Source organism: Aegilops tauschii, chromosome 3, assembly GCF_002575655.3.
Source record: "Aegilops tauschii subsp. strangulata cultivar AL8/78 chromosome 3, Aet v6.0, whole genome shotgun sequence".
NCBI lineage: Eukaryota > Viridiplantae > Streptophyta > Magnoliopsida > Poales > Poaceae > Aegilops > Aegilops tauschii.
The window spans coordinates 622,676,996-622,697,964 of NC_053037.3; the positions used below are offsets into that span (position 1 = coordinate 622,676,996).

General features: G+C 43.9%; 1 protein-coding gene and 1 long non-coding RNA gene across 4 annotated transcripts; one reads left to right on the forward strand and one right to left on the reverse strand.

Moving 5' to 3' along the window:
• The first annotated feature begins 4,563 nt into the window (after positions 1 to 4,563).
• On the forward strand, positions 4,564 to 17,003 carry LOC120962129 (uncharacterized). Of its 3 annotated transcripts, none has more exons than XR_012205809.1 (9): positions 4,564 to 4,918; positions 5,042 to 5,087; positions 5,172 to 5,232; positions 5,450 to 5,535; positions 7,883 to 8,075; positions 14,479 to 14,631; positions 15,139 to 15,265; positions 15,371 to 16,178; positions 16,383 to 17,003. It is a non-coding gene; the product is annotated as an uncharacterized lncRNA (long non-coding RNA). The 3 variants fall into 3 exon arrangements; XR_012205810.1 differs by having other exon boundaries at positions 15,380 to 16,178; XR_012205811.1 differs by lacking the exon at positions 14,479 to 14,631.
• A 2,166-nt stretch (positions 17,004 to 19,169) lies between these two features.
• On the reverse strand, positions 19,170 to 20,360 carry LOC109772235 (F-box/LRR-repeat/kelch-repeat protein At2g27520-like). The gene has a single exon (XM_020330922.1). The coding sequence runs from the start codon at positions 20,358 to 20,360 to the stop codon at positions 19,170 to 19,172; it is 1,191 nt and encodes a 396-aa protein (XP_020186511.1).
• Between the last annotated feature and the right edge of the window lie 609 nt (positions 20,361 to 20,969).

Here is a 20,969-nt window from a genome sequence, read left to right on the forward strand (position 1 = left end):
AAACTGGGTCGTGGCCGTCGCCGTCCGGGAGTCCCGCCATGGCTTACAGACGGCGTGGAAGCGGGCTAAGTCGATGGCGTCGTGTTGCAGGCGGCCAGAGATCTCGCGGGCGAGATCTGCGGTAGATCAGACCAACCTGTTGCGTTCATGGCGGCGTGATACGGGAGCAGACAGGACGAGCCAGTTATAATAATCCGCCTAAATACACCACATTGTATAAACGCCCGTTAATTTTGACTCAGGAACCGACCTTTTTGCGCTCTCATTTTTTTATTTTGAGAAATTACTGAGCGTTCTCATTTATTTTTTTGAGGGAATACTGAGCGTTCTCATTTTTTTTGAGACAAACTGAGCGTTCTCATGGTTTGGTTGTTCCAGCCTTGCATGTTGATTTTTACTGGGCTGGACCCGGCGGATGGGCGGATCTGTGGGCCGCTTGTAAAAAGATTACGGGCCGATGAGGATATAGCGGACCTGACCGGGCCACAAAAAACCCCAAAACTATAAATTGACCCAAATTATCCGGGCCGGCGAGTACATATGCGGCGGCGGCGCCGACGATGGCCATAGAGACGATGCATGCCCATCTGGATGATGCTCTCAGTGATCTCAATAATCTGGTTCTGGAAGGGCACAGTCTGGAGGTCAACTTGGTCAAGGAGGGGCAACCATAACAGTCTCGTTGTCGGCTCAGATGTATCTAAAAAACTAGATTTTCATTTTTGCATTGTTGTATAAATGCATTATGTATATGGACATAGTCAATTTTTTTTTTTTATACATATGGCCAACCACCAACATTTGGTAAAAGAAGAGAACGAGTCTGGCTGCCGTCGAACCTTGGACACCTTCAGGGCGGGCAATTAAACTGAGGCAACTCCGGGAGCAACTCAAACATGTGTTGCTAGCGATTTTTTTGACATGAAAAAGAAAAAGGCAGCCCAAGCAACAAGGAGACGACGGCAAGCTGTTCGACAAGCGGTTCGGTGTTTTGCTAGAGCTACGGACGGATTTCTACGGAAGCAAGGTTACTGAGTAGACTATATTACTGAGTTGTCCAGCCCGTAGGTTTAGGATTTTCGAAGCCCTCCTTCCGATTCCGAAAGACCCAGTTGCGTCTTAAAAAAAACTCGATGGGCATCCTTACGTATTAGAGCATGACACGGCCGTACGTAGCGATATACGACCCGGCCCACCAGCTAATCGGAAACAAACGTACTCCCGTCTCGATTCCATCTACTCCTCTACCCCGATGGACGGTCGAGGTGACCAATCCTCGCTCGATCCCGCCGCCATGGAACAGTCAAGGTGGCCAGACCTCCCACCGGACGTGCTCCATGACATCTCCGGTCGACTTCCTCCGTTTCCGCGCCGTCTGCAGGCTGTGGCACGACTCATCAAAGCCGATCCACTCCTTCCCACCGTGGCTCCTCGCCACGCCAGAGAAAGACTCCGTCCCGCTAAGGTTCAGGTGCGTCTTCTCCAAGTCCAGCTACCGCGCGTTGCCGCCTATTTCCGGAGCCGGGAGGAGGGTCTGGTTATCTACTCCCAACGCAACCGCGATCCGGTACCTCCTCACCTCAAACATCTGCGTCCTAGCCTCCACGACCCGTCACCCGTCTGCCTCGCTTGCCGCATGCGTGCTGCGTCGACGGCATCCACGGCGCTGTCTATGCTGATGGTACCACCCTTCTCTATGGCATCTCCACCGTCTTCGTGGACATCAAGACTATAGCCAGCTTCACGGCGGTGCTCCTGCATGCAACCCGGTGACGCAGAGTGGACGCTTGTGGAGAAGACCTTAATTTGAGAACACCATTAGGAGCGGAGAGTACTGTGCCACTTACCGTAATGGCAGAATCCTGGTAACTGTTGAGTCTAGCGTGTGGCAAATCTCCACTGAGCCCATTGCAGCAGCTGCCGACGATGTGTGGAAATTACCTGGAGCAATACAGTTACCTGCTTGAGTCCCGTGGTGAGCTTCTGTGGGCGACCATCCAAGTCCGGACATATACTACAATAATTCGTGCAGGTTCTCCATGTGGGTGCGCGCGCTAGAGGGGGACTAGTAAGTGTGCACGTGCAACGCACATATCCTAATAAAGTAAAATAAAAAATGAACTTTTGTATTGTTGTATCGGAACATTTAAATGTGTGTCATAGGTCATAGGTCTCAATGATTTTAATGTAATAATTTATTTTAGATGAAGTCATAGGTCTTGTTTGACCGGTGAAAGACTTCCATTGTTGAAATGTTGTGATTCCAAAATTCGAAATACAAAAATGAAAAAACTCTGTGCATGTAACACACGACCAATACACATGTCTTCACATAAAATTAACAATCACATAAATGTATTGTAAAAATAACAACTAAGCAAAATTATCTAGTAATCATCATTTGATGATGATCCTCTCTGGAAGGTCCATCTTTTGATTCGATCTATAATGCTTCGTTCTAAGACTGGGATATTGTTTAGAACTTCATTCTCTTCATACTTCAAAATATGAACCAAAAATCGCTTCCTTAGTTCAAAATTATCCTACATATGCATTATATAACATTGTTATTAGAAAAAAAACATGAGTAACATGTGTAGAAATGAGCATGGTGTGAAATACTTACCTTGGGTACTGGAAAATGTAGCGTTCCATCATGCCATGAGTGCATTAAATTGAAAATCAAATAACCAGACAGGGGACTGCATGTATGAAATGTTACATGTGAGTTGAATGAATCAATTAAGATTGTGATGTATTGACAAGATTCTTACCCGTATGAATTTGTGGGAACAACAGGAACTTTGCATCCCCATTTTATAATGTCGTCCTTGAAGGCAGGGTTTGCAGTTTGAAGTGCAAGGTTTAGATCGTTGACCATAGTTTTAAGTATATGCTTTCCGAAAGTAGGTATTGAAAGCGGGTCCAAAATAGAAACAACTTTTTTTTGTTGGTCCAAGATGAATAATAAAAATAGTCCAAGAATATCACAAGGCAATAAAATCTGCAATGACGCATCAATCATTATCATTTATTAAGACCAAATAAACAATGACTTTGGATTGAAATCTTACCGTATCACATTCTGAGATATGATACTCATTGCTATTAGGCCAGCTATCAAATAGTTGTGCCAACATATCAATGTCCATACCATCACGATGACTTGGGACTCGTGCATCGTGGGACATGGACTACAATAATGTAAGAAAACATGAGTAGAATAAGGCAAAATGTAAAATGTGATTATAATAACTTACACAGAATCGTAGATCCATATAGTGTGTTGGGACATCTCTAGCAAGCTGGACGTCGTGGCACGCTAGTATCCTCACAGCCATGTTAAAACAACCAGCATCCATGTACTCATCATTCTTTAATATGTTCTTTAATTGTCTCAAGTTCAAACTAATAGGATAAGGTTGAGAGCTTTTCACCCATTCGCTCCTGTGAAATGGGAATTCTGTCATTATACAAGAGTAATAGGAACAAAAATGAATTGCAAAAATGTGTCTTACTCTAGCATCGGGACATCATCAACCATGCTGATGAACAAGCAAAGTTCATCTATTAAGTTGTCGTTTGTTGGAGTGACAGACGGCGAAAGGATAAATGATTGCGAGATGAGCTCAACTTGTGACGATGAGTTGGATGCTTTAGGTTTGTTAGGAGGTCTTTCGACAATCATACAATCAGTGGGATCCGTGTTGATTTCATCATCATCCAAGTCTCGGTTTCTTATATCATCATCATTGAATTCCGAGTCGACTAAAATGACAGCTAATTTTGTTCTAAAATCTGTCATGTGAACCTAAAGTGAAGTAGTAATAAGACTTAGTTTTCAAATAATGATACAACACAAAATAATTAGTATCATGATACGATGCAAAATATACCTGTTCAGGAGTGTCGGACAAACTATCTCCCGTGAAGTACTCCATGTAATTTAACATCCAGAGACCACAAGACCACCTTGATGATAAAGAACTAAACAACATTTGCCGCTAATATAAATCAAATGACCAAAAGGGCTATCAATAAAATAACTAAATTTCTAACCCATATATGTTTTTATATATAAATCAAATGAACAAAATGGTTATCAATAAAAAAATGAATTTGTGAATGCATAATTATTTTGAGAGGAACCAATATAATTATTACTTCACCGAATGGGTTGTCGATCATAGATACAAAAATTAAACAAAAGAGACACGGCCGATGATCCATTTGGTCGATGTACTATTATCTGGGTGGCGTAATTATGTGATAGAAAATAGACCAGAGGTCAGATTGCAAAAGAGAAAAAAAAAGCAACCAAAGAAACACTAATAAGGAGCAGCCGGTGAAATAATAAAAAAAGAGCAACAGGAAGCCGTCCGTGGCACTATCACTATCTCGATCTCTCCAGTACACTATCACTTTGCTTTATCCACTCCTCACTTCTTCCTCCACCAACCGCCTCCTCTGTAGCACGACGCCTACTCTGCAGCACGCCACATCCTCTCCCGGCACGACGTCGGCCGGCGCCCCCCCCCACCCACCCACACCACCACCACCACCACGGCCTTGCCCCGTCTCCTCCTATCCCCTCCAGGGCCTCGCCCCGTCGGCCCTTATCCCCAGCACGGCCTCGCCCCGCCCCCTCCTCTGACCACCGCGGCCTTGCCTCGCCGCCAACCCCGCGGATCTTCCCTGGATCGACTCTGCCACCTTCATCCTACTGCCCCAGAGGATATCGAGATGTGAGCTGGTCGACACAATTCGGGAGCAGGCATATCGAATTGGATCGAGATCCAGTGCGTCATCAAGTCGCTCTGGGAAGGAGTTCGCAGCTCGCATACGTGCTCTACAGGATCAGCCTAATCTATCTGTCGCCGCTGTTGTTGGCTTGCAATAGACCAGACTATTTCCAGAGGTCAGTTCATCTATCTATCCTCAAGTAGGCCTTGTATCCATTCCTCTGCTTTTCATGCAGCTTCAGTTTGTACACTTAGTAGAACACACTTCCTGACCAAATGATGGACAATAACTCTTCCAGGTACCACAAAGTGGTTGATTCAAAGTTCGCACTATTTATATCACAGGTAATGGTAATAGGAATTTCAGTTCTTGTTCTTGATCTCCTGTATGTAGAATGTTATTTTTTACATTGCTTGTACCAATTGCAGGATGGTACAAATGGAGAAGTAAAAAATAAGGCCTGGAGTTATACCCAAATAATTTATGCAGGTGCGGAAAGAAACACTTGATCTATGCTCAATTGCCTAATAGTATAACAGAACACGCTCTGCTTCTTCTCCTGTAATATTGCTAGCATAGCTGATACTTCTCCTGTAATATTGCTAGCATAGCTGATAGTACAAGTTAATGCGTGACTGCTTACTCTATTTAGCCCTATGAGTGAATAAAAAAAGATTGAAAATCGTAACGCATTTTTTATATGCAGCCCAATGAAGTGTATCGCCTTGAGCTCCATTATTTAGGCCAGATCTCATGAGAGGTGTTGTGTCAATTGCATTGGCATACAATAAGGTAAATAATTGCATTGGCATACCAAATCTCTTGAACAAATGTGATTCAGGAATGCTATGAGTGATAAAATAAACATAATAACATACCAAATGTGCCATGTTAAGCATAAATGCGATGAGTTATAGTAGGAGGCGTACCCATCTGTCTGAAGACTGCTCTTAATATATTCTTCTCTTTTCCATGTTGTAACATCTAGTCCTTCTAGCTGTTGTACCAACAAATGGAAAAAGTATAAGCATCACAAGTGAGAAATAAGAAAAAGAAGGTTCTTAGAAAAGATGGGGGAGTAGGACTAAGTACTAACCGTATCAGTGAGGTCCTTGCGGCTCATGTATGGGCCTAGCGAGTCGAGCACTTGAACACATTTTTTCTGGCATTTATAACACATAAATACCAGTGAATGTCGTCCATGTTTATTGGTAAGTATATCTGAAGAAAATGATTATTTTAGTTGTAGAAGTATGTGGACGAATCGGTCGTTCTTGCTGTAGTTCATAGAAATATGTAGAAAAGTAAGACTAACCATATCGTTTTCCAAATACGCTTTGGCTCTGTTTAATACCCATGCTGGTGCAGCATCCATGTCATCTGAGGGCAGATAGCTACCGATCTTCATCATCTTAGAGATGCATGCATTCTCTAAGAACACACTTCCTCCTGACCTTACTTGTAGATGCTCGGTAAAAATCATGCAATTTATGTACGTATTTATGACCTACAATTAAAAGTATACATAGTATATTAGATGACACATACTTCTAATTAAATAGCATCTTCATGTCCTAATATACTTACTTCGTCGCCAACCCATTCTTTGGGAGATAGAAGAGATAGTAAATGTCTTTTTTTCAGAAATGCGTCGCCGATGCTCACTAAATTTCTTTCTTTACTTGGTTCGGATCTGATTTTTTCTATAACGGACCAATCATCGCCAGTGCAGGCATAATCTGTCACGATGGCCATAATAACATTTAATGATAATGAACACAAAAACAATAATATAGCAGTACAAGGACATTGAAGGTTTTGTTCTGTGCCTTGTGGAGAAACAACATAGTCTTGTGCCTTCTTAGGCTTGTTATGTCGTCGTATATGTTTCTTTATATGCACGGGCATTGTTAGCTCGTCCTCTATAGTTTGAAGCCCTTCCGTGCCGGGTGTTTGTACCAATTTCTCGTCCTCAATTGCCACCATTTGTTGACTTGTTTCGTTGTGGGTTAATTTCTGAAAACAATATTAGAAGAATTACCCGTATGTAGGATATAATATAATTATAATAGTTTTGGAAGAAATAATTGGAAAAGGAAAGTCACATTTGTATGTTCAGAATCTTTGGCCTCTCTGTTTGCTATGTTTTCTTCAAGAATAGGTGTATATTCTGAGCTCTCCGTGCAATTATTTTCCTCCACTTCATTATTGTTGAGTATTTCACTTGATTCGTCATCTCTCGGTAGCTAAAACACATGGTAGTATAATATTATAACAGATAGAATATCTTTTTGATATGATATTGTACTAAAAAAAATTACAAAGTGCTCTGTGGTGTTAGAATTAGAATAGTAATGACATGTGGAAAGAAAACTTGCCTCTGTGGACTCGGGATATGTATCCTCCTGTACGGTTATCACCTCATCAATATGCATATTCTCTGTATCCTCCATAGTAGAGTCTTCTTGTATCAACAGTGCCGACTCATAGTTTGTATCCTCGTCCTTCTTTATGACCTCTTCAACCTGCATATTATCTATATCCTCATCCTTTGCTACCTTGTTGATGCCATCCTAACAACCCAAGTATGACACTTTTAGATAGGAAACCTTGCATAGAAAGAACAGAGATATAATATGTCTTTACCATCTCGATAGCATGGACAGTAGTACCGGATCTGGTTGGAGATTGACTCGCATGGGGCACCGGTGACGGAGGCGTAGACATGGACGATGACGGTGCTTCACCAAGGGCAGATGTGTGCGGCTCAGTGGAGAGACTTGTTGTGGATGTATGTTGGGATGCGGATGAGAGATCGTGAGGGAGGATGGAGGAGAGGTGAAAGTAATGGTATCAGACAATATAAGGCAGAATCGTGAGAGAAAGGAAACTACTATCGCGATAATTGGGGACTCCTGATTGCTATCATCCCCGGATTTTTCTGAGGCCCCAGAATCTTATCTTGTGCTTTTTTTATACTCACACAAAATTATTGGAGTTATTTTCGTGGTACATTTTATATGCATAAATATTGTGATTGGCCCACCTTCCTTCTGTAACCGTGGGCTTAATAATTCAGAAAAGGCACACCCTTTTAATATTTGAGAAACTAATTTTTTCTGTTTCATTTGAAATTCAGCTGATGTATGGTGGTTGCCTTCTTGTACATGAGCAAGCGACTGCGGGAGATCACGACTTGCTCTTTTGATTTTTTTTGGTTCATCACATGATCCATCAAGCCAGCCAAGGGGGAGATCAGTGAAGAGGTGAAGTAGAAATTGGAATCGGAATAGGAGGCATATCTTCAACTGGTTTGATGCATGTTGGAAGAGGTATTCTCGCCCACTGTGGTTATCCACCAGTTTAGTCTGTTACATGACTTATATTCTTTTATGAATACTGTATGCATTATTCTTTTGATTTTTTTTTCTAAAAAAAAGAAAGCATGTGAGCTCGTGTGCTATAGATCCGGGAACGTCCTATTTGCAACATAGTAGTAAAAAACGCCTTTTAACTTCAATATATTCCAGGAATCTTAGTCTTTTGCAGTTTTCGTTACAAATATATCATAGAACATCTCACTTAGGCATTCAAGAATATATTCCAGGAATCTCAATCTTTTGCAGTTTTCGTTACAAATATATCATAGAGCATCTCACTTGGGCATTCAAGAACATGTTTAACAGAACATAATTTCGAAAGGAAAATTTAGATAGTACAGGATACAGCACAAAGCGTTCCTTATTATGTATGATCTGACCCCATGTCGTAGCATCAGTCGACCATGCTCTTCTCTTCCAAATAGGTTTACAAGTTGCACATGTGGAGACCCGTAACCACAGCAAAGCCTCAATTCTCCTGAACAAGAATATTTCTCAAACCTGATCAACAAAAAATATGAAGTGATTAGTGCATGACATGAGATACGGCTACAAAAATGAAAAGCTTGTAAGGAGCTAGTTTCATAAGCTGGTTTTGAAAGCGAACATAGTATGTGAAAAGAAATAATGGAATAATGCACCTACCTCATCTCTCCAAAACATCTCTGTAGACAATGTTCTTGGTGCTTTTCCCGGATTTATCAACATCCTTGTTTGGCTTGGCCAAAATCCGTGTCGTCTCTCTCGACACTCCTCTTGACAATGCAACATATAGCTGCCCATGTGAGAATACTGGCTCGGGAAGGTAAATGCCGACATTTGGGATGGTCTGACCCTGTGCCTTGTTAATTGTCATGGCAAAACTCAGGCGGATGGGGAACTGTTTTCTCTTAAGTTTGAAAGGAAGTGAGATGTCCTCTGAGGGTGACATAGGGATCCTAGGTATAAACACCCTCTTTCCAGCATGCTGACCACCAACAATCTCCGCATCGATTGCATTATCCTGAAAGGCTCTGATCATAAGCCGTGTTCCATTGCATAGACCATTATGAGGGTCAAGGTTCCGGAGCAGAATGACTGGACAGTTGACCTTTAATTTCAAAACATGCGGGGGCAAGCCATTTGGTGTGATTGAGTTCAAAAAATCAATTGTGTAATTATTCTGCAAGTCATCCTCAATTGAGTCAAAACTATGGTATAACTTTTCTTCGCCTGGAAACCTGGAGATCATTTTGTCATTCAGGTCATCAACATGATCGTTCTTGGTTGAAAGAATAGCACGTGCACTCATGTACTCTCTCGATCTAGCATTGGCCTGCAAAGATGGGAAGACATCTTCGATGAGCATGTTAATAGCTTTTTCATCCTCGGTATAGCCAATGACAATGTCCTCGGGGAGACGGACATAATCGTCGCCAATTGTCTCTTCAGTTCCATTGCCTATCCTTAGTAGGTATTCTGAGAACCAAGGATCAGCCTGTGCCCGCATATTGCGCGTGAGACGTATCTTGCGGGTCTTCTCCCAAAGATAGGATCTCAGAAGTGTAGCATCCGTTATCTGTGCTCTTGTCCCACGTGTCACAACGGGTAGGACCTGCCTGAAATCACCACCAAAGACAACAACCTTTCCTCCAAACGGCAAAGAACATTCCATTATATCCTGTAGTGATCTATCAAGCGTCTCAACTGCTTGTCGTTTTGTCATAGCGACTTCGTCCCAAATTATCAGGGACGCCTGTCTAAGCAACTCCGCTGTACCACTCTGTTTTGTGAAACCGCACATACTGTTGTCAGTGAGCTTGATTGGAATTTTGAACCGGGAGTGTGCTGTGCGTCCTCCAGGCATTATCGACGCTGCAATACCAGATGTAGCAGTTGCGATCGCGATTTCACCCATGGAACGCACCTTTGCTAGCAATGCCTTGTACAAGTACGTCTTCCCAGTTCCTCCTGGACCATCAACAAAGAATATCTGGCTTTTTTTGTTCATCACATGATCCATTATGTCATTGAAACCAGCTAGCTGCTCATGGTTCAAACTGCTAAATAGATCTAGATGTTCTGTGTCCGCGGTGATTTGCCTCTCCTCTGTTACCTCTCTGTATTCACTGTCATAAGAACCATCGGTCTCAACCAGATCCGGAAGTCCATAGCTCTTAATATCCTTTCCCATGGATTGCAACATATCCCTAATATCTCGAAGGACCATCTGCTCAAGTACCGACTCATTGGATTCATTACGACTGTAGTCCTCACACATTGATGGTAGATGTTTATCCCACAATTGTCGGATTTCTGTTGCCTCGCAAAATACCAATATAGTTGCAAACAACCGTCTTAGGGCAGAAGGCATCTGGAATGTGGCTGCCTCTGTCATGCAATCATGAAGAGTCTTGTCGTGCTCAATGAGGCCTAAGTGCTCACATGCCTCTCTGAAGGAAGTGCATAGGTTGCCATTTACTGTTTTTAAAATCATCAAAAGAAGTGGCACCTCGAACATGACTTAGCAGCACACGCAAGTAGTACCTCTCTCCTTCAGCAGGGTGTGCATACACAAGTCTTCCAATCTGTGATCTATTATTTCTTCTCTTCTGCCACTTCTTTTTTCCAGCTATCCATCTATAATGCTCTGGAAACTCTCTGTACAACAATTTCTGTGCTTGCGGATTCCTCCGGTTCATCTCAAAGTACTCGGTAAGCATGGACCTGGATGAAGATGGTCGAGCGACAACATCTTCTAGATTTTCACCAGCTTTAAATGCAATTGTATGCATGTTCGGCAAATGAAGCTGGAGCTGCAGCACTGATGGACTGACACCAAACATTTTGAAACCAAAAATCCTGTAAATAGCCTCTGGAGGAGATACGTAGCGTGCATCCCTATATTGTTGGATTTCATTGATGATTCCACCATCATTGATTATGTCCTGCTCGAATGCAAAGGACGTCCGATCATGAACTTTATAGATGTACTTGAACAAATACTTGACTGCCTTGATGCTCGAGCATGCTTCCACATTAATGTGGCAGTTGTATCGCATAAGCAAAGAAGGGTTGTAAGGGACCACCCATCTATTGTCCAAATTCGCTCCTCTGATCCTAACTCCACGCCCATCGTCCCTCCTCCGATAGATGGGATAAGAGTCTTTCCCTTGTTGTGTGGCATCACAAAAATCTCGCGGATAATGAAACCTACACTGTCCCTCAATCATGCAAGGACAACTCTTTTTCAACTCACCACAGGGTCCGTGCAGCATGTGTTTGACGACCAGGTCATGCAGAACGGGGTGTTTCTCTTTGTCAGGTATCTCTGCGGATATCACCCGATCATAGTCATCTAGGGATGCTAACTTGCTATTTGTTTTCATGATTAAAAGTATATGCTCATGAGGAAGGCCTTGTTTCTGAAAATCGGTGACATGTACATAAGCTGTGACTTCTCCGAAATGCTTACCCTTAGTTAGCAAGTCCATCATATCTCGTTGTTTAGCCTTGTATACTCTTGCCACAAGGTCTGGACGGTCTTGTGGCAGTTGTCCAGGCATCAGATTATGGGTTATCTCCTCCCAATAGGGATTGCAAGTCATCGTGATAAAATAATCCGGTTTACCCCACCGTTGGACTATTGCCATCGCATCCAGCAACCTCCGCTGCATGTCGCGATCACCACCAGGAAACGTACGTGGAAGCACGATTCTCTTGCCAATTCGATCACCGCGTGACTTGCCGGCAACGATGGTGTCAACAAGACCCTGTAAGAGTATACAAGGTTATGGAAAAGGCATGATTTTCAAAATGTTCTTGTATTACGATGTATTGGAATAAACAAAAGCACCATACCTGGTAGAGATCAGCTCGTATAACCTTTTGATTTTCTGGCTTTGAGTACCAGTCCAACCTCATAGTCTCAATCTTGATATACATATCAACCGCCCACTGTTGGAAAAGGCGCCCACCAAACAAGATGATGTTAAAAAGCTTCTTCCTGACCTGTAGCTTGAAGCAGTAGTACTCCCTTGCACTAACAAATTTCCTGGATTGTGTTGCATTGACCTCATTGTCACCAAAATCCTCATCTTGGATATCCTCATTATCATCTACAATATTGAACATAAATACCAGTAGACTGGCTGGACTCATAATGACTGACAACATAAGATTTGCTTAAGAATATAAGCAATGATGACTGGTACCTGCATGTAGATTAGTCGCTTGGCCTTCATCTGGCATAAAATTGCCAACTTGTTCCCTTTCATTAATTAAATTATCATCTGTTTGATAGGCGAACCAATTCATAAGTTTCATATTCATTTTTTATTCACAAAGATAGCAAGTATATAAAAACAATTTAATAATGAACACCATACCTGTATGTAAACCAGTGACCCGGTCTTCATCTGGCACAAAGGTGCCAACTCGTTCCCTTCCATTAATCAAGTTTTCATCTGTTTGATAGGTTGTGGAAGTCAAATGTTTTTATTATTCTTCTTAAAGATAGTAAGTAGATAACAAATTAATAATGAACATCATACCTGTATGTAAATCAGAGGTGCGGTTTTCTTGCGGTCCAGAATTATGCGCTGGAAATTGGGTGGTGTCATCGGGGGCCTGAACATACGGCATCCAACGATTCCAACCAGTCTCCCCACATGGGAAAAACAGTGGATATGACAATGGGTCATAGCACCCATAGTACGCTCTAATATAGAGTGGTCGGTCTCCTTTTTTGGCATGCACGACAACACTCCTGTCAAAACAGTTTTGTGGGTCGCTCCCTTCAACCCATATCGCTGCCACCTGAGAAGTCGTTGGGGCATTGTACCTACGTTGATCCAACTTGATATCTGTGTTTAGTGAGATCTTGTACTCATCTAGATTCGGAACAGACCCAAGGCTCTTGAAAGCCCGTGCATAAGGGTTCTGCTCTAGTATTCCCAGAATTTTTCGTATGAGATCTATATCTAGATCTGGAGACCTATTAGTCCTGTGCACCAAGTTATGATCTGTATCATAAATATAGAGTTGCAAATGCCTAGGGCCATTATCAGCCGGCACCAGCTCATCAAGAGCGTGGTACAACCCCCCACAAGCACGAAAGGTATATACGCCGGTTCCTGCTGCAGTGCTTACTCGACGATCAAGGGTGACTCCAAGACTTGTGAATGAGAAGTGAGAGTTGAAATACCGTATATTGTCTCGAAAATGTTTAGCATCGTCATCATGTTGACTTGTGAACAACCGTTTCAACTCGTCTGGGAACTTGGGAGTAAATAAATCTACTTTCCCCTTTCTGCAACAAAATGCAGGTCCCTCGTATTGACACCGCAATGCTCCACAGTGGAGACAGTCCCTAACTTTCTAAGGACGTGGTGATTTTTGGGAAGGTTAATGTAAGCCCTATCATGAGGATCATTTGTTGGTGTTCCATCAGTGTGACGTCGTTCAACTTGGTAGGATTCAAAGTCAACATCTGGATTGGAATATGAAGATTAATTAATATTTTGTTCTGCAGAAAAGACAGTATTATACTATATATGGAAACTCATGATAGCAATAAGGTACCTTGGTGGGCGAACATCCTAGCTTCTTCATCAGGCTCAACATATTCAGTTTCAATAAGGTTTTCAACTCCCAAGCAGTCTATTTAGTAGACAAATATTAGTTTGTAATAATTATAAGATATCCTAAAATAAACATAGAACCGTAAATGCATTAATGTGTACCATCCATATTTGTTGTGTTGCCATCGGGCTCTAGTATTCCATATGCATCATCGTCGTGGTCGTTGCTTGACAACATATGTTGCAAAATGGGCAAGTATCAGCGATGAATGAAAGGTATGAACCAAGAAGTAGTCAATGAAAGCACCATTATAATTGTTGACTTGATTGTGTCCACGTGACGACGCAATGACTATGTTGTCTCGCCTCATCCTCCTTCCAATGGTTTGTCTCAGGTACATATCATTTGTGTGTAGCCAATCACAATCTTCATCAGCTACAAAAACATCGAGTGAATCTCACTTAGCAAATCCAAGATAAGATATACAGTGTTTCATGTAGCTGGCATCACCTGTATCAGATTGGTTTTGTTCTCCGGGTGTAAGCACTACTGTAGATTTGGCTGCACGACGTTTGTCACGTAGGCTTTGCAATATCTCTTCTTTATGTTGCTCATACCGGGCATTTTCCCTCTGCCTCTTCAGTGCTTGTTTTTCTTCTGTATAGTAAGTGTGAATTAGGTTCAAGACAACTTGAGCAACAGAGGTTTATACTATGTACGATGTATGTGTGCATTATGTACGATTGTTAATATGAGCCAGAAATGATTACCATACGAACTGCTGCATCTGTAGGCTTGAAGTGGCGGTCGTAACACAGTCAGTTGGGAGGACTCAATGGCAGAGTTCATATTATTAACATTTTCCTTGTTAGAGACGACAGTATCTGGTGTTGTAGTGAACATGGACCATGAAGTGGAGTCTGATCACTCATTACCACATCAACAGGTATGCCTGCATCAAAATTGTATTACCAAAGTCAGTTGCTGACACACAAAAGCCGGTAGTATGTCTGGATGTAGGAGAACACATGACCTTCCACAACTGGTGTATGTCGTTGCTGGGTGATAGCAGACTGTGCACTGGGCATCCCCACAGTGTCAAAACCTGTCGAAAGGGACTTTTAATTAACATGTCTTTAGATGTGATTAATGAAATGTATGATAAAGAACAGAGAAAATTGAGTAAGCAGGCGACATGGCCACGGGTGGCTTAGATGGAGTGTTGGTTCCATTTAAAATAGCGGACATAGCTTTCTTACGATCCCTTGCCTCCTTTCTTTTTTTCAATATTGCATCCCTGTTTAGTGCATACCTCTCCCTTTCCCTCTGTCTCTTTAGTTCTTTTGGATCTGTTTTTTGACCTGCGAGGCAATGACATAGTCGGTACTTACATGATCTTAGTAGCTAGGAGTAGGTGATATATGTATTTACCTGAACTGTCGTTGTTCGTCAGGTCCTGAAAGGGAGTACGTACCCCACTACGCTGAGATCCGGACATACTGTCTTCTCAATGGCTCCTGTTCTGAAACACTTCACGAACCCTGCCTGAACTCAGTGTGCTATGGAAATTATGATGTACTGTAAGTATAAAATTACACGTTGTCAGATTAAAAGAGCAATTCCTTTTGTCTTATGTCTGACCAAAAGACGTGCAAATTCAGTTGATCTAACCTGTGCACTGGCAGGTTCGGCAGTAGTCATATGTACTGGAAATGTTGCTGGCTACAGGGGTGATGACACCGGAGGTAAGGCAGTGCGCCGGGTCGAGGACGTCGCTGACACCGGGGGCGAGGGCGGCGTCGTGAGGACGGCGTATTGAGGAGAGTTAGGGCTGCAAGGCGGGTCGAGGACGTCGCGGAGACCAGGGGGAGGGTCGCGTGCCGAGGGCGGCCGGGCGGGGCGGAGCGAGGACGGCGGGACGGTGTGCCGACGCGAGGTTCGTGGCGTGGTGGCGTTGATCGCGGAGATACGGCATTATTCGCTGGATGGAGTTGTCATCGTTGGGATGTGTAGGAGCCTGGACGTGGGAGTCTGCCGGCAGAACATTTCCTTACAACCGTCGATCTGTTTGTATTATGGTTGATGAAACGTGGACAGTTGGATGGTAGTTAGTGGGTATGATCGGACGTCTGGGGTAATTGTGTGTGCACTTTCTCGTGTGGATGTAGGGGAAGTAACGTTTGGTCTTTTAATAGTAGTATAGATATAGATAAGAGACAGTGGGTGAGAAAGGATGGGTACAGCCTGGCCGATCGTGTCCTCTTCTTGGGCTCGCCCAACAGCTTTGCCATCGATGCCTCCGTGCTTGTTGGCCATGGAGGCTCGGTCTACTTCGTCTACACCAATAGTAAGGCCGCGCCATGTACGCAGTACGGTGTGTTCAGGTACAACCTCGTCGATCATGAAGTCAAGTTCATTGAGCGGCTGCCTCAAGGATGGGACTGCGAGAAGTGCACTTGGCTCATCCCACAAACAATCATGGCTCCAGTTCAGGTAATTAAACACCTGCAAAATAAACATCACAAATTATATTTCGCATAATGCTATTTCTGCTAGTTTTATCATGACATATGGCTAATAGAACCGATACCATCTAGAGTTTAACAGTCGGAACTATGTGTAAGCAAGCATCTCGAGGCCTAGACGTACATGATAAAATTCTAGTAGTAATGATTAACACTGATGTTGCTCTATCAGGAATTCAATAGGAGCTCTCTGGAAGCTCATGGCGTGAAGAGGCAAGAGACTACGGGTCCAACGCACGTTATTCACGTCGGGAGATGTTATGAGCCTTGTTTCAAGGTGTTGGTGTACAACCTACCTCTCACCGTGAAAAGCTCTCAGCTGCGACTCTTGTTCAGCAACCATGGTAAAGTGTTCAGCACCGAGGTGATCTGCTACAAGAAGACCAAGCGCTCGCGATGTATCGGCCACGTAACTATGTCAACATCCCATGCCCACCTAGAATATGCTCTAGATGCTCTCAGTGGCCTAGTTTTGGAAGGTTGCAATCTCCACATTAGCTTGGTTAAGGAGGGGCGTCCACAGCAGCAGCGGAAGAAGCTACCCTCTTTCATCGGAGCAGCGGTGCAGCTACATATAGGTCCATTCTCCTGGTTCTGGTTATAGTGAATTTGATTCTTTGGAATGACCAAACGGGAGGTAGGAAAATGAAACTTGGTTTTCTGCTTTGCATGTTGGGAGTAATAAAAACACGAGTTCATGTTGTATGTGTAGTGATGGATCAACATAAAATGTCTGGGCACTGATGCACAAAAACAATGCTCCTATTAATTATTATCTATACTCATGTAAGTATGGACATTAATCTCAACATATATAATTACGTATAGAAGAAAGTTGAAGAACATTTGCTCCTAGTCTGAAAGAGTGAATGCTTGGAGTGAATTGTTTTCTTTCCTCCTTCCACCCTTAGGTGAAACCTTAGGAGTTGTGGCGCCAGCGCCGATCTACCTCCCCCCAGGTGAGATCACGGGCCCCTCTTCCTCCCGTGAAACTATAGGAGCTGTGGAGGCGTTTATAGGAGGTCGTTCCTCCTCATATCTTCCTTGGAGCCTCGAAATACCACCGAGGGAGTGTCCACGATATATACCACCATTTGAGAGACGGCAGTTGTTGAGAGCCTCGACAGACTGAAAGTCAGCTGAAATGCAGAGTACGTAATTCTTCTAGGTTTGACTTATGTTAGGTTTAGTCTGTGTCTTGACTTTGCAATTTAAATCCAATGTGTTTTTTTCTTCATGTTAGGTCCGTGTGTTCACTAGTGGATGACAAAGATGGTCTCATGGAGATTCTTAGTTAGGGAGATCTAGGCCCCCCATAGGATGGTTGCAGTGGCCGAGAGGGCGGCTGCCTATGACGATTCTCTCATGCAGCGGCCGAGAGGGCGGTTGAAGCGGCAGGCGATGCCGAGAGGCGGCTGCAACGGCATGGAGGGCGAAGTCCTACGCCGAGGTCACGGTTGCCTCTGCAGAGAGCTACAGCTGCTGAGATGGCTGAGTCATCCGCCAAGACCGCTTGACCATTAGTCGATACCTCAGCGGTTGCCCTTGTGGTGATCGAGACTGCAGCGGCCCCTTGACGGACCTCATAGGTTAGCATGAATTAAATATAATTATTCTTTGTCGTGAGATTCTTATGTTACAATTGATTGTGACACTGGTTGGTTAGTACAATATAGTATGAGTTCGTTCGCTAAACATGACTTAAATTCAAATTAATTGTAAAAGTTCAAATGGTATCAAAAGGTAGTATTGTTCAACAATGTAGCCATTAAGGATCTGTGTCTTGCTTTTAGTCTGATGGTGCTCCCTTTGTCAGAGATGTTCATGGAGAATGGATCCCGACTGTTGTCGTTGGGGTGGTTCCTTTATTTATTTTTCTTCCACCACCGACCTTGGTAACAAGGAAGGTAGAGAAGGAACGACATGGTCGAAATACTAGCGAGGGAGTGTCCACCATATATACAACCACTTGAGAGATGAGAGATGTAAGAGATATTCCCAAAGGAAAGGTATCGATTGTTGTTGTTGTAGGTGGTGATGTGTGTGAGCCCGCGGAGGGGATCGGCAGATCAACCATCACCAACAGACGACATTATGTTGGGACTACAAAATATGCATGTGGTTCAACCCCGAGTACATCATTACTCCTCCCCAGGTACCTATATATAGAATGATAAAAAGAGTTACGGTGAATGAACTCAATCGGAAAAAAATGCACACATGCTCCCTACCTCCGCTCTAGTTCCCTCACTTCCTCACAATATAGTATGAGATACAAAAGTAATTGATACGAGCACAAGCCATAAAGATCCTAGTACAAACAAAGTTACAATGAACTATTTGAATTCGTCATCTCTACCTCCCACCCATTCTGCATTCCTTCAAATATGAATATAACTTTCTAAAAGCTGAATGAGTTAGTCATCATGAGATTCAAGAACCCACATGAGCTCGTGAAAACTCATGGCATGACCCTTATAACGTTACGGCCGCTTTGTCTTTTGACCGCCAAAAAACAAGACCAAGAGATGCCACGAGAAAAAACTATTGCTCTTTTATCACGAAACAAAGTGTGTATTTAAGGTCGACAACCATTCACAACGCGATCCTCGTTGTAGACCGATGACAACCATTCACAACCCAGAATTATTCAAAAGTAAAAACCAAGCATCTCACTGAGGATGCAAAAATCTCATCACATCCAGCCACAGCTGGTAAAGACTATATAGAGGCTTTCACCTCGGCGTGCAATACCTCAACACTGCTTAATGGGTGCAGCGTAAGATGATTATCAGACTTACTAATGAAAAGTTTCAGATATATGCCTTGTGACGTTCTAAACTTAATTGATATGTAATTTTCTTATAAGAAGATAAGCAACCGATCTAAGTAAAGAATAAAAGGCTTCAATGAGAGGAAGCCTTTGTTGCACCAAATGTTACCCAAGCTGAAACTTCAGCTAGATAAAGACGAAGCTTGGGACGTAGGGGATTGCATCAAAGTATGTGGCAGTTCGGCTTGGATATTCAACAAGTGGGCCCTCGTCGACGTTGTCATATCTTAGGTCATTCATACAAATTGTATGGTTGACCGTGACACCTTTTCCAGGTTGAAAAGTGCAGCGGTGCAGATAATTACCAGAGGATCGGCACACGAGTACTCCATTACCCAACATGGCCACCGGATGAAGAGGTTGGGTCCAGTCAGAGAGGATGTTGTAGCACTTCTCCCATTGTGGAAGGTCCAAGTCGGTGCATATCCACATGTCAAGGGATCGATTCATTAACCCTACACTTGTGGTCAAGCACAGCACTTCCCTCAACTCAGATAAAGTGGATGCCTCGTGGTCGTCCCATGACCAGCAAGGAGGTGGTGGAATGAGGCTGAATGTTTCTTCATCCAACCTAAACCGTAGAAAACCCAATTGACCATTACGATCCTTTTGATCAACGGTCCAGATCAAGGAGCCCTTGAAGCAGATCGCCGCCGGCCGCCTCTTGACATGAAACCACGGGGGTTGTGACACCGTCTCGTGCCAGCACCGGTCGTCTGAGCTTCCAATCGTCAACACCTCTACACGCGGAGGCCTGAAGAAACGAACGACCTTGTAGGCGTCGGAGTGAGGGTCGCGCCCGAGACCGAACGCCTCGAGGTAGCTGAAGGACGTTGAATCGCCAAGGCGCCCCCAGGGTAATTCCACGACGCGGCGCATCACTGGGTTGAGCACCCACGCTGCGGACCGGGTTCCCACGAGCACCAGCCCGTCGCAATGCACAAGGTCGTGCGCCTCGAGGAATTCGGGGAACGGAGGTACCGGCATTGGGTACAGGAGGGCCGTCGCGGTGCTGTAGGCATGGTCCTCCTCCCACTGGTAGAGGCCGGAGAGGCTACCGTTGAAATTTTTGCCGATCGCATGGATCCGCGGGGCGATGAGCAGGCACGGGTCGTCGGTCCTGTGCCGGCGAAGGTGCGTGCACTGGAAGGATGGATCGTTGCAGATGGTGGCGTTCCATGCCTTGGAGACACGCCTGAACCGGAGAAGTGATGTGACGGGCAGCCGGAGGAGGATCTCGGTGACGACCTCATGGGGGATGTACGGGTTCGTCTTGATCCGGATCTTGGCTGCTGGTGCCGCCGTCTCATCCTCCATGGCCTGCCTGCCCTAGATAGATCGATCTCTCCGAGGACTTACTTGCTCTATATAGATCCAGCCTGGCCGTGTACGTCTGTACGTGTCGATCGACTCTCTTGCATGACCTGGCTAAATACATCGATGGCTTGTCCCACGAAAAATAATAATAACAGATCGGTACCTTGCGTAGTTTAATTTCCTATAAACGCTTCTTCTGGCGGCCTCGCCTCATGGTCCCACGGGTGAATTGCCAAGCGAAAGCTCCGTGCCTTGGAGCCGACGACAGAGGCACTCGTGGGTGCCGTGCTCTTCTTGAATATATTGTTGTGGTTCTTCTCTCTATGTTAGCGTTCCCGATGAAGACCTTTTATCCGATGTTGAATCGGTTGTGGCAACGCTTTGCGTCGTTCTCCCTCTTGGTGTTGGAAATATGCCCTAGAGGCAATAATAAAATGGTTATTATTGTATTTTCTTGTTCATGATAATTGTCTGTTGTTCATGCTATAATTGTATTAACTGGAAACCGTAATACATGTGTGAATACATAGACCACAACATGTCCCTAGTAAGCCTCTAGTTGACTAGCTCGTTGATCAATAGATGGTTATGGTTTCCTGACCATGGACA